The sequence below is a fragment of the Eublepharis macularius genome, chromosome 11, assembly GCF_028583425.1.
Source record: "Eublepharis macularius isolate TG4126 chromosome 11, MPM_Emac_v1.0, whole genome shotgun sequence".
NCBI classification, from domain to species: Eukaryota; Metazoa; Chordata; class Lepidosauria; order Squamata; family Eublepharidae; genus Eublepharis; species Eublepharis macularius.
This window is the reverse complement of record NC_072800.1, coordinates 72,471,762-72,485,371: the sequence shown is the minus strand read 5'-3', so window position 1 is coordinate 72,485,371 and position 13,610 is coordinate 72,471,762. Positions and strand designations below refer to the sequence as shown.

General features: G+C 43.9%; 1 protein-coding gene across 6 annotated transcripts in view; it reads right to left on the bottom strand.

Moving 5' to 3' along the window:
- Window positions 1–13,610, bottom strand: part of JCAD (junctional cadherin 5 associated) — a 79,670-nt gene that overhangs the window by 6,290 nt on the left and 59,770 nt on the right. For 5 of the 6 annotated variants that reach the window (XM_054991477.1, XM_054991476.1, XM_054991473.1 and 2 more), the window contains exons 2-3: window positions 8,592–8,940; window positions 185–3,891 (exon numbers count right to left, since the gene is read on the bottom strand). In XM_054991477.1, coding sequence (XP_054847452.1) covers window positions 185–3,891; window positions 8,592–8,881 — 3,997 coding nt within the window. In that variant the 5' untranslated portion in view covers window positions 8,882–8,940. Of the gene's footprint in view, window positions 1–184; window positions 3,892–8,591; window positions 8,941–9,674; window positions 9,752–13,610 lie in introns of those variants that run through there. The other variant, XM_054991475.1, reaches the window with a different exon arrangement.

Genomic DNA, 13,610 nt, shown 5'->3' with positions numbered 1-13,610 from the left:
CTGCTTTTTCTTTTGTTCTTCTGAGTGCAATTGAACAGCAGCTGCAGAGTACCCGAGAGGAGAGGGAGTTGGGGGCTGTGGGGGTGGGGGAACTATCCTTTGAAGGACCCTCCAAAGGAAACAGATTCTCATCTCCCATCAAAGCACTAACCACACTATCCCCTTGGGGAAATTCAGATCTTACCTAAACAAAATAAATCTCTTCCCGCTTTCCTGTCGCTTATGTTGTCCAACAGTCCATTTTCAGCCAGTGAGATTATGCGCTTGGAAACAGAACTTCCATGCGACATCTTGCGGGTTAGTTCGTTACTAGCCAAGGAGCCGTTGCTTCCTCTTTCTTCCACCCCCTTTGTCTGTTCTTCTCCATCCTCAACGGAATCTGCATTTTTGATGCTTAGACGCCTCATGCGAGAAACTGAGTCAACCTCTTTCATCCTCACCAAGCGATCCACAGCAGCTCGACTAGGCGGAGATGCAAGTTTACCTTGCAAGGTCTCGATCACCTTTGAAGTGCTTCTGGCTTTTTTTTCTGCTCCCCAATGGACCAAATTTCTTTCAGAAAATGGAAGCACAACTGACTCAAGAGAGGTCGTTTGGTTTTCTCCTTGCCTATAGAGACCTTTGTGGTGCTCAAAATGGGGTTTATCTAACACAGCTTCTTGCTCAGATTTCTGGTTTTCAACAGACCTCAACGTGACGTTTCTGTCTCCAATGAAAAGGGAGCTTTCTGTCCAGCCACATTTCCGCCTTCCCTCAGAAGAAGTGACTTCTGCCTCCCTCTTGCTACCCAGAGCCCTTTCTGCTGACAACTCAAGGCTCTCAGGAGTGTTATCAGAGTGAAAATGTTCATCCTGAAGAGCACTGCTATCAGACACAAGTGACTCCACAGCTACCTCTATACCCAAAATCCGTGCAGCTCTTGCCTGAAGCGACTCATTTGGGGGAATCTCAGTGACTTCACCCTCTCCGTAACAATCAAGTTGCTCAGTGCCAGGGGCATGGCCACTCTCTAGCCCTACAGATCTTAAATCTGGCTCAGAGAGACCATGATTCCTGTCAGATAGAGACAAGCATACTCCAGACCCTCTTTCTAAAGCTAGGTTATTCCAGGGCACTGTATTATTCTTTATCCTATCAAAATCAACTTCATCATCTCTGTGGTTTTTAACTTGGGCTGTTTCCCTGAAGCGGATCCCATTGAATGGATTGTAATGTTCCTCATCGCTGTAGCTATCCAGCAGGATTTTTGCGATTGGGCGGGGAGTCGTCATCGCCTGTTTTATTACCCTTTCCTCAACTTCCTGCTTTCTTGGCTCTGCAGTCACATACCCATCTGCTGGCCTAACTGATTCGCCAGCCTCTTTGGCCTGCAAGCAACTTTGTGATCTAGCATTAATATGAAGGCCATCAATGACCCATGCGTTCAAACTTTCAGACTGACTCAAATGTTCAGCTTTGCTTTTCTCCCTGACCTGTTGAAATACAGGAGCAACTAGCATATCTGTCTCCAACTGCACAGTGGGTCTACCGCCCTGGCTCATTCCCTCAGTTCTACAGGTCCCACCCTCTGGAGTTCCTTCCTTCTCCTCACCCCTCTTCTGCTTGTCCTCGTTTTCCACACCATCTTCACTGCTTTCTTCCTGCTCTTGAAGCTCCTTGTTAAAACTTTCTAGTTCACTTATCACATCCCAAGGGCGTCGGCCAACGGGCTTCAGAAGGAACTGCCCAAACAGCTCCTTACTACTGCAAGCAGCGCTGGCTTCCTCCCTGAGAACAGAACTGGTTTCCCTCTCTTGACCAGGAAGGCTTGCGCATGATGCACAAGGTGGGTTCTTCTGGCATGCCTCTGGAGCACGTGCTGCAGTCCTAGAGCACACCTTACTGCTGGAGGGCCCAAGGTCTACTTTACCTTTCACCCTGTATGCATCCTGCTGACGCTTTCTATCATCAGCAGTTAATGTTGCCAACGTTACTGACTCTGTGGTGGGTACTGCATTTCTTAACCATTGGGTAGCAGGCCCCTTAGTTGATCTACTGGGTCCTAAGCTGTGAGAAAGCTGCAAGAGCTTTGGTTCTTCTGTGAAACTTGTTTGCGTTTGCTGGTCTTTGTACTGGTCACCTGGCCATGAGCCAGAGTACTGAAGCTCCTTGTGCTTTGCGGGCTGCAAGAGTCTGAGGTCATTCATTTGTTTGAATTCTGGCCTCCACAACTCTTGTTTTGGTAACTCGTTCTTATGGGTCATGTTTCCTGTAAGGGCTTGGAGCTCCAAATCGGTGGAAGAGGTACTTAGGAGACTTTGTTCCTGCAGAACCCTGCTGTTATCAAACCCATTCTTCTCATCAGCACCCTGTGTTAAGTTGTTGTTTCTATCAGTATCAGGCAGGTTGAGTTCGGCTTTAACTGGGACGGAGACCAAGCAAAATATAGTCTCGTTCATTTTTTTCTTTGAACTTCTCCTGCTCTGGACCGCCATTCCTGGTTCAAATGTTTTTATTTTAGTCACAGTCTCACAGGGCGCTTCTGTAGGGGGGCTTTGTGCAAGCGGCCTGCTTTTGGGATATTTGTGACTTCTGTCATTACCTGCGTCATAACAGTTTCTTTGGATGGGTAAGGCACTGTTGTCTTGATCTACGTTAGACTCTGCTAGCCATCTGCTGCTGTGCACAGAACTGTCCGAGAACTGGCTGCATTTCACAGCAGCAGTATTGAACGAGTCTGACGTATCCAAAAAGGCACTGTCGTGCTCAAGTTCCACTTGAGCACTCTCTTGGAAGGCACAAGGACTAATTCTGTTGGCATCTCTCATTCTGCTGGCACCCTCCTGGAGACTATCTGTGTGTGCTACTTTAATATGCCGTATTCGAGGGTCATCGAAAGGAATGTACTGTACAGAGGACAGGTAGCTCTCCGCGTGCTTACGATGCCTTTTCTTGTCCTGAGGAATCTGTTCGTCTTTGCAATGCTGTTCTCTAGTCCCAAAATTACTCACAGAGGGCTGATAACTGAGGATGGCTCTTTCCACTGGATGCTGCAGGCCATTATTAAAGCACGCATCATACTCAGGCACTTTGCTGGGCAAATATTGATCTATGCTTTGTTGAGCTGGAGATTTATAACATGGAGGGGGGATGTATACTGGGGGCTCCAGGCAGGAATCTTGAGCGCAGGCATCCTGACTCTGCTCGTTTCCTTTGGTCAAAGAGACAGCTTCATCTTTCTGTTGGCCATCCGGAAGCAAGGTTGGTTCCAACATTCCCCTGGTTTGCCGATGAAGTTCATACGGAGGAGGTTTAAGGGGCCGGCCATACTTGGGCTTAGGCAAAGGAAGAAAATGAGCAGTTGGCTCCAAGCGTTTGGAGGATTCCTGTGCCAATCTGGCTTGAGGGCAAGACGTTGTTTTAGTTCTACTCAATGAGTGATTGTTCACCGAGGAGGGCATTTCAATACACCTCAAGCTCTCCGGGGAAAGAACTCTTGGCAAAGATTGAGATTTCCCTTTATTACGGGAAGCAACAGTGGCTTCTCCATGCCTGGCTGAGTATGAATCTTGAAGCAACCTCTCTCTGTCACCGTCAGACAAGAGCCTCCCTAGTTTGGTTGGGGGGTTCCAGGCTTCTGCTCTTAAACTTTGCCATCTGTAGTCTGCAGGAGTCTTCCAGTTCTCCTGCAAGCCAGTTGGTCTCATTCTCTCTGTCCCTCCTCCTACTTCCCATTGGCTCTCTTTATCATGCCCATGTAAGGCACGGGGTGCTGCTATTCCTTTCATTTCAGAGTCTCCTGTCTCAGTACAGCCAAACAATATGCTAAAATCTTGGCCTCTTCTTCTCCAATAGGCAAGATCTTTGTCGGTCTTTGGGTGCGAAGAAGCTAGCTGAGGTTGGTCATAAAATCTACAAAAAGAAAGATAGATATTACTGAACAGGATCAAATGAACGCATGCATTTTCTTTCTGCACAACGAAGTGTATTAGAGAGTTCTATTGTAAATCAAAACCCGCTAACATTATTATTTGCCATGGTACTATCCCAGCAGAAGCTACTTATATGGACTTCCCATGAGAAGCCACACAACAGTTCTGGCTATAGCTGTACTTAATTAACCATACAGTGACTTTATTTAATGCAATGCATATGTGTTAGAAATGTTTTGTAGCAAAGGCATATGCACAGGGCATCATTAATGTCACTTAGGGGATTCCGCAGGCATGCAGAAAAATAATTAACAAAAAAGAAAAACTAAAACAGCCCACTGAGAACTGAATATGGTCCAGGGGGCAGGAAATGTTGAGGGCAGTCGAGAGTCAGACAAGAGTCAGGTAAGGGAGAGAAGAAGGGACAACTGGACTCAGAAGTACAGAAGGGAAGATTTGGTTGTGCTAATTTTCTACTAGCTTATTCCCCTTGCCCACAGTTGCAAGGGCTCTGGGCGTGTTCCTTCCAACAGCAAAATTCTATATGTATTGTTCACACAAGATCGTATAAGTCTCAACACAATTCCCAATTTAGTATCTGTATAATCTTTTATTAGGCACTTATTTTCATATTTTATATTTTTAAAATAAAAACTTATAACAATAAAAAAAACCAACAGCAAAATTCATTGTTGAGTGGTTCTCAAGGAAGACAGTAAAACCCCTAAAGACAAAGTAGGGAATTCTGCCTACTTGAGGGTGGGGGGACTTCACAGGTATGCAGAATATATTAATTTATTAACTGTGGAATTAAATATACTAATTTATAAAATTAAATATCCTAATTTATTAACTAATTTAACAACTGTGGAATAAAAGAATGCTCTCCTCCAAGAATGGTGTTGAGGGATATTGAGCTTGCTCATTCATTTCAGAATATTTATTTATTCTACTTCACTTATACCCTGCGTTCCTCTAATGAGGACTCAAAGCCCCTTGTCCATATTATTCCCCTCGCCTCCATTTTTACTCACAACAACCCTGTGAGGCAGATTAGGCTGAGAGACTGGCCCAAGGTCACCCAGAAAGCTTCCATGGCGGAGCAGGGAACTGAACCTGTGTCACCCAGATCCTAGTCCATTGCTCTAGCCAGTATGCCATGCTGGCTCTTGAGAGCAATTGAGAACCCATTTAGGGTAGAGGTAGATAACGGGTCTGCTCAGTCCCCTAGGTGCTCAACTCAAACAGTTACATGGCTGTAATGGATCTCACCTGGGGCTTCGGGGGCTGCCCTGTGACATCACTGCCCCAGCAACATCACCTGGGATCTAGAAAGGGGCCAGAGAGGAAGGCTTCTGTGTATAGCCTACCCTCAGCCTCTCTTATCCTGTCCTTGCCCCTTGCCTTTAATTAGGGATTTTCTAGAGGTATCCTTGGAAAATGCCGCCCTATCCATAGCAATCATGATGGGACAGTGCTTACAGAGGACACGAGAGCTCCTCTCTGATTACAGACCGGGAGAGGCTGAGGAGGAGAGCGCTGGCACAGTGGAAGCTCTTCAGAGTCTGCCGACTACCGTGGACTTGAGCTGCAGTGGCAGCATGGAGGAGGTTGGGGGACAGCAGAAGGTTCCTTCCACCCATACGACTGCTGATCAGATCCAGCAGGAACAAGGATGGACGGGTGGTGTCCTTACTACCACCTGGGGCCAGTTTGCTATCCAAAGGAAGCAAGTGAAAGGAATAGGATACGGCTTTGCAGCTAAGAGGAAGCATTCTGAAACCCTCTCTCGGAAGAGAAACACTGCAGAAGCTTTCAGGGCTGTAGCAAGAAGTTTCCGACGTGTGCCAAGACACAAGCTCTGAACTCAGAGGACAGCGAAGGGCTGGCGTCTCTCTCCGCAAACTGCATGATATGGCCTCATCCTATCACATAAAACTGTTCAAAAGAAACTTTCATCAAAAAGGTTAAAACAAATTACTTGGGAAAAAGAACATTCAACATGGAAAATTACTTCCTCCCAGAGCACCAAAATGAGAAAGTTCCAATCAGTAACATGAGAATTGGCATGGCATGCTGAACGAGGCCTGAGGACACCTCAGTTACAAGCCCTCCTTACCACAAAACTCCTTAGGTGACCTTGGGGCAAACATTCTCTCTCAGTCTCTTATTTTATCGAGTTGTTGTGAGGAAAAGATGGTGGAGTGTAAAGAACTATGTATATCACCCTGAGCAACTTGGAGAAGAGGCAGGATAAATACGTAAATGGTAAAAACAGAGGATAGCACAGATGATACAATGAAGTTACTCCACATAGTATAGATGATGATACTTTAAATGTCTGTGCATGTGGAGTAATTTTATTGTAAATGGGATGAGGATAAGTCAGTTTTCTCAGATGAAATGGACAGCCTCCCACTGTTTGCGTTTTGAGACTGTCTCCATGTCACTTTTCCTGTTGCCAAAGACTGCTTTGATTCAATGTTCATCACCTTATACTCACCTGCATTGAACATTTGCCATATTGTTGCCCATTCACACAATTTGCAGAGATCCTCCTGGAGCCCTTCACAGTCAGCCTTGGTTTCTGCCATCCTGAATAATTTTATGCCATCTAAAAACCTGGCCAGTTCCAGATAATTTATGAACAGATTAAATAGCACTGCTTACTTCCCTCTCTGTTATGGGAACTGTCCATTTATTCCTACTCTTTGCTTTCTATTTTTTAATACACGAGGACCCATGATATGTAAGAGATATAATAAGAGAGCTTACAAGAGTTCTTAATACATAAGAAAACTCACAGGAGTTCAGTATTTTCAATTTTATAAAGTTTAGTTTAATATCCAAACATGCTGGCTGTCCTACCTATTGTGACTTTTGACAGAGTCCAAATAATACACTCTCGCTTGTTTACTACAGAATTTGACTTCTGCCTTCAATCTTAATTATTTCCTACCTCTCAGTTGGCAAAAATTAAAAAAATACATGTGCCACAATAAGCACAGAGTGCAGCAGTTTGCAACACTTTCTCAAGTATTTGATATGCTTGCAATATTTCATATAGAATATGAGGATATTTATGCTTTTAAATTCCATAAATATGCCAAATAGTAAAATTTTCTATACTGGTTGTTATAAACAACACGTTTCATTTTGATGAATCCGTAAAAAAAGTTTTGATTTGACAGAAAAAGTAAGTATTGCATATACTTCAATTTATCCCACAGTTTCCACTGAGGGGGGCAAGGAATGGAAAACACACATTTTCTTCTGTAGCTTCATAATTTCTGGAAATTTTACATCTATAACAGCAACCAAAGCCCTGTTCGCTCATTATGATTTTGGTGTTTCAATGTTGTGAACAGGACAGCATTGCTACCCTCAATCCTCCTGCTAGATGCCCTATTCATACAAAATGGCAATGTGTGTATTTTCCAGCTTCTGTACACATGAATACATACCCTAAAAAATCTGGGTTTCCAACTGTGCATACCAGAGCTAGCAATCCAACTGCATGTAACAGGAGATAGCGTTACACGCTGTTGCCAAAATCATTAACAATTGAACAAAGCCCAAGGAATGAAAAGAGAAGGGGGCAGTGTTTGTGTTTGACTGAGAACAACCTGTAATCTCAGCATTATCTTTTAAAATAATCTAAGCCATTTCCTTTTGCTCATGTTTAGCAGCCAGATGGCTGTAGGAACATGATTACAGAACGTGTCCCCTTGAAAGCACCCAAACTTCCCATCTAGTTGTTTTAGTTCAAGACTGCACATGACAACTGCAGCAACACATTTCATGAACCAACAACAAGGGCTTCCAACTGGCCAGGGTTGGATTTAATGAGACTTTTCAAGAACTCATGGTTGCTTTAGTGAGCCTTCATGAGGAAAATGGTCCTTAAAAATTGTTATCCTGCCCTTCCTCCAAAGAGTTCCTGGCAGCATACTGAGTGCCCCCTCACTATTTTATTCTCACAACAGCCCTATGAGGTAAGCTGGGCTGAGAGAGAATGGCTGGCCCACCAAAGTTACACACTGAGGGCCAAAGTACATGTTCAGGTTTTTAATGACTTGGGTCTGGGTTTCTTGGGCCCAACTAGGGCTTCCTGCAGCCTCACAGCATCTGTGGGGAATGGCTTTTAAAAAAATAAAAGGAGAACCAATACACGCTCAAAATGCCACTTTAGGGGAGGGGGCTCCTGCTTTCCCTCCAAGCTGTTTTCCTGCATTGAAACAGCTATTGAAGGGACTTGTTCCCCTGTTTTTGCTGCTCCCCTGGGGAAATATCCCACCCCCCCAGTTCTACTTCCACTCAAGAAAATGGCTTGGGGTGAAGGCAGGAATGTTCTGCTCCAAGGGTAGCATTCTGATCCCATTCAGGCCTTCCTTTATTTTAAAAAATCCATTCCCTGGACCCAACTCTTTAAAAACCCAGTAAGAAAAAAAAAAGATCAAGATGCAATAGGAGAGTGGTTTATTGATCCTTTTAGATTTTGATTCAGGCTACACGCCAAGACAGCATTCAGAAAAAGGACTCCCAAATATTGTATTATTTGAAAAGGCCAATGCCAGAATATAGTTACAGCAAAACAAGAAAGTAAAGGATGGAGGATAAGCTAAATACAGGCTTTAGAAAATGTCTACAAAGCAGCACAAAGCAAATCCAGACACTTACCTCCCTTCTGAAGCATGAGTATTGGCCAGGCTCCAGACATCCTGGTGGTAACCAGGTTGTTGCCCCTGGCTGACATAGCCACTTTCGTTATCATTCAGGTAGCTTTTCGTGGCTGGTTTTTTCACGCAAGTGTAGGCTCTAGACTTGGCTGGAAATCCATTCAGTGTTCCATGAGCTGACTTCTCTGCACCTTCGTGTTGATATCCATCACATCTGTTCTCATACAAACTAGTGGAGTTTTTAGACAATTTGTATCCATGAGAAATCAGGAGGTCCTCAACACTGAACATGTTGCAGGGGCTTCATTGACACCTGTGACCCCAGAAGTTCTCTTGAGCTGGGGCCATCACTGAAAGAAGTAGCAGAAGGTCTTCATTAGTGAGGGAAAATCTCATCAAACACCATCCAATCATTAAAAATCATTAACTGTATGCAGAGAATCATAGTGTATCTCACATTAAGTATAGTAGGGTGAATTTATTTTATTTAGATGTTTATACCCGGTTTTTCTTCCTAATGGGGGACCCAAAGTTACTTACAATGGCATTCTCCCCTCCTCCATTTTACCCTTATAACCATCACGCTGTCAGGTAAGTTAGGCTCTGAGAAACAGGCAAACACAGATTGGGCCAAGATCATCCAGAAGGATTCTGTATTCAACTGGGGATTTGAACCTTGTTCTCCCAGATCACAGTCTAATGCTGTAACCACTACACCATGCTGGTTTACTTCACAATTTTTATTTTGTTCATCTTTACAATCTCCATCTGAAGAAGCTGCTTACTACCATTGGGAACATTGGCCAGGAGGGAGCCAATATAAGGCGTGGTCGAGGATTTAACCTAGACCGTAGGAGAAAGGCATGTCTTACTACAGACATAAAATTCTCTTCAATTGTCTCAGACTAGTATAAAAGGTTGTGATTTAATACACTTGGTATTGCTTTCTAATGAATAATGTAGGAAGACTTTAGAACATTTTTAAAGAGGGAGGGATTGGCAGTGCTGTACTTAAAGTCAACTATATCAAGCATTTCTCGGAGTATCACCATATTTAAGGCCAATGTCTAAGAGCATGTCTTACCCTGGATTGCAGGACTCTGTTAACTAGTTTCTCTCTCTGCACTTTTTCAGAAAATATCCACAGCTTTGGGACCAAAGGACACAAAAAAATACTAAGTGCCAAGCATGAATTTAATACACTTCCAAGTGTGGCATCAACCTGGGTATAAATAGTGTTATTTTTAATAGGAGTAAAGAAACGATAGACCACAAACAACAAACTCCAGCATGTACTGTTATCTCCAATATATCTGAAAAGGGCTGATTCACAAAGGCATGTACAACACTGAACACTCTTCACTGAACATGAAATTCCTCCAAATACAAAACATTTTCTCTCCAGCCGAGGCAAATTCTGCAGAGACTTTTTAATGCGATGGCTGTTACACTTTTGCAAGCCACCACTTGATGTTACTGTCATTCCCTGACCAACATACATGCATGAAAATATTTGTGAAGATTTAACTATCCATAATATATGAAAAGGGCTCAAAGTACACACACATTAGGTAATTGTCTTCCCAATTCATTGTAACTAAAAAGGAAAAAAAAAAGAGAAAAAATATCAATTTTTATATTGATTTATTTAAGCTATTTACAGTCCTCTTGGCTCACTGGGACTCAAGGTGGATTACACAGAGTAAGTCAATACAACCAACAGGTTGGGACATCCAATACACATTGCAATAGGATTTGGATTATAGAAATCTGGAACCAATTGGATATCTAAAACAGAGCTGAAGTAAGCGTAAGTACTAACACGATGCATTAAACATCGCCCAAAATAGCTATACCTGAACTTCACAAATACAGACACAAATACCATTGTGAACTGTCCTGTACCTAGCAAAAGAGAGAAGTTGCTTTCAATACAGGTGGTGGGGAGAACTACCTCATTTGAAACAACCTTCTAACAGAAAGGGAGGTTGGATCATGCCAGTGTAAATTATTTTCCAAACCCAATTGTTTTTTGAGTATAAACACCTGGGATTGTGAGAGGACCAAGTAAACACAGAATGTGGAACAGCTGGTTGTTAGAACAATTCACCCTTTCAAAAGAAGATCCACTGTGACTATCGTAAACAACAGTATGGCAGTTGACAGGTCACAGGTGTAAGGAAGAAATGTGCTTTTGCTGGTTACACATAGACTAATGATAATAGTTGCATTCACGACATCCGTTTTCCTGCCATTAAGTCACTACTGTCACGGCACTAATACTACTCCAGAACCAATAGGAATAGGAAGCTTGACTAAGATAGTAAATAATCAGAGCCAGAATTACAAGGAAAGTAAGAAGCTCTGGATAGGGCTACAAAACTTTCCTTATGTCCTCAAGGCGGATCATTACCCATCTCTTCCATTCCTTCTCAAGCTGTAAGAAAAAAAAGTATTAAAAGGGACTTTGGGAAAGACATTAACAATGTCTCAGCACACTGCTCTAGGGAAAAAAACTACACACACTTAACATGGAAATTGAAAACATTGCCCGAAGTTTCCCACTGGCTAGGGGACAGAGGCCACAGCAACCTCTTCTCAGTAATTCGATAGTAATACTCCAACTGTACACAATGGGAGCACAGACTATGCAGCTTCTCCCCATATGCATGGCTGCCATTTTGTATGAACGAGGCAATATGCATATTTTCCAATACATGTAGAACTTCAGTATGCATGAAATGTACCACTGATTTCTGAGGGAACACATTCATGCGTACCAAATCTGTCCGGGCATGAAAAATAAGATATTCACACAAAATGCCTTACTCCCAGGAAAGCAGATGGCACAGTTAACCAGGAAGTCTCAAATCTCTTCTCTGCCATGAACTCACTAGGGACCCTAGGAAAGCTACTCTCTCCAAGGTTCTATTCATGTATCATAAATCAACCTCGGTTTGTTCATGATGGCTAACGGTTATGCTCATACACTTCCCTCCCTTTGCGTGCAGAGATTGAAAAGTGAACTCTTTGACTAAGGCCTCTTCCGCATGTCCTTATAGGGATGGGGCCACTCAGGGAACGCTGACAGCTTTCCCCCAGAATTCCAGACATCTCCATTTGCTAAACAGTTGCAGGCTGCTTGGTTTCCGTTTTTTTGGTGCCTTTTCTGGGACTTCACTTTCCCCACAGTCCCAGAAAAGGCGCTGAAAAAATGGAAACCAAACAGCCTGCAACTGTTTTGCAAATGGAGACATCTGGAATCCTGGGGAAAACCCGCCAGCGTTCCGTGAATGGCCTGTCCCTATAAGGACATGAGGAAATGGCCTTACTAGTTGTCATACCCAAGTGAGGGATTTAATCCTGGTTTAGAAGTTTGTTTTGTGGGGGAGGAAAGCAACTAACTGGAATCAGCTGAAGTGAGAGGAAAGAGGGAGCACATAAGCTTGACTATTAACCAGATTCACACCCATCATCAATATACAAGTCGTGATATCCGAGTGCACCATCAGCCCTACATAAGCAATTTGAGAACAAGCACAAACACCTTAAATTATTAGCATTACTAGGATAATACATGGGATGCTACATAAATGCATAATAATAATGATAATAGCACTTTTCATTTCTGCTATCTACCAAAAGGAGCCAGTGGGAACTATAGTTAGAATGGAAGCCAAGAATTTCCTGAGACATCCATACCTGCTCAGAGAACTATGATACCCAGGGTGCCTGGGGAAGGGGAAAAGGAAAGTTAAAACAGGACAGTTAAAATCTGTTTAAAGTATTTACAAGTAGGATATGCTGCCAGAGTTTCACAGAAGAAAAACCACAGCAGTTATGCTTTCCCCCTATTCATAACCTCGGGTGAAACAAACACAGATAGGATTATACCAGCTAATCTATTTGGTTGGTAAAGAACCAAAACACATTTTGCTCCTTTTTGTATGTCAAAAAAGTTTTATTCAGATATTCATGGAATCGAAATCTAGTCCCATCATTTAGAAATCAAGGTATCCTATTTAACTGAAAGGAAGACTAGTCCCCACCCACCCCACATGTGCCACCAGGAAAATGCAAGGTCTGTTTTAAATTTGCATACAAGTTACAGGTACGTACAGTAATCAAAATATTTTTGCATATAACCTTTTAAAAAAGAGGATTAAGTTACATTCAGGGTTGCCTTTGCTTTTGAGTAAATATAGGTATATATCCTACTATATAAAAAGCTAACCATGTTCCTGACAACTCACTTCCTACCCTCGTGCACCTTCAGACGGCACTGCCATGGAGGGAAGCTCAGGCTGGGATCAGGAGCAGAGCAGGCGCCAATGCCTGCCCCCACCTTCACCCAACTGGGATCAGGAGTGGAACAGGTGGCAATGTCCAATCCCTGCCATCACTCAACTGGGATCAGGAGCGAAGCAGATGGTAATGCCCGCCCCAACTTCACCCGGCCAGGATCAGGCATGGAGCAGGCGGCAATGCCCACAACCCCTGCCTTCACCCAGCTGGGATCAGGCATGGAGCAAGAGGCAATGTCCGCCCCCCCCCTTAACCCACATGAATCAGGCACAGAGCAGGTGGCAATGCCCACCCCCCTTCACCCAGTTGGGATCAGGAGCGGAGCAGGTGATGATGCCTGCTCCCCCCTCAACCTGCCAGAATCTGGTGCAAATCAAACAGCAATGCCTCCCTTCACCTGGACAGAATCAGGCACAGAGCAGGAGCCAATGACCGCTCTCCATTCATCCAGCGAAGATCAAGAGTGGAGCAGATGGCAATGCTCACCCCCCACTTTTACCCAGCTGCAATCAGGCATGGAACAGGTGGAAATGCCCACCCCCCTTAACCCAGCTTGGATGAGTTGCAGAGCAGGCAACAATGCCCGCCCCTGTTCACCTGGACATAATCAGGTGCAAAGCAGGAGGCAATGCCCACCTCCCTTCACCCGGCTGGGATCAGGCATGCAGCAGGTGGCAATGTCCGCCCTGTGCCTTCACCCTTCTGAGATCAGGCA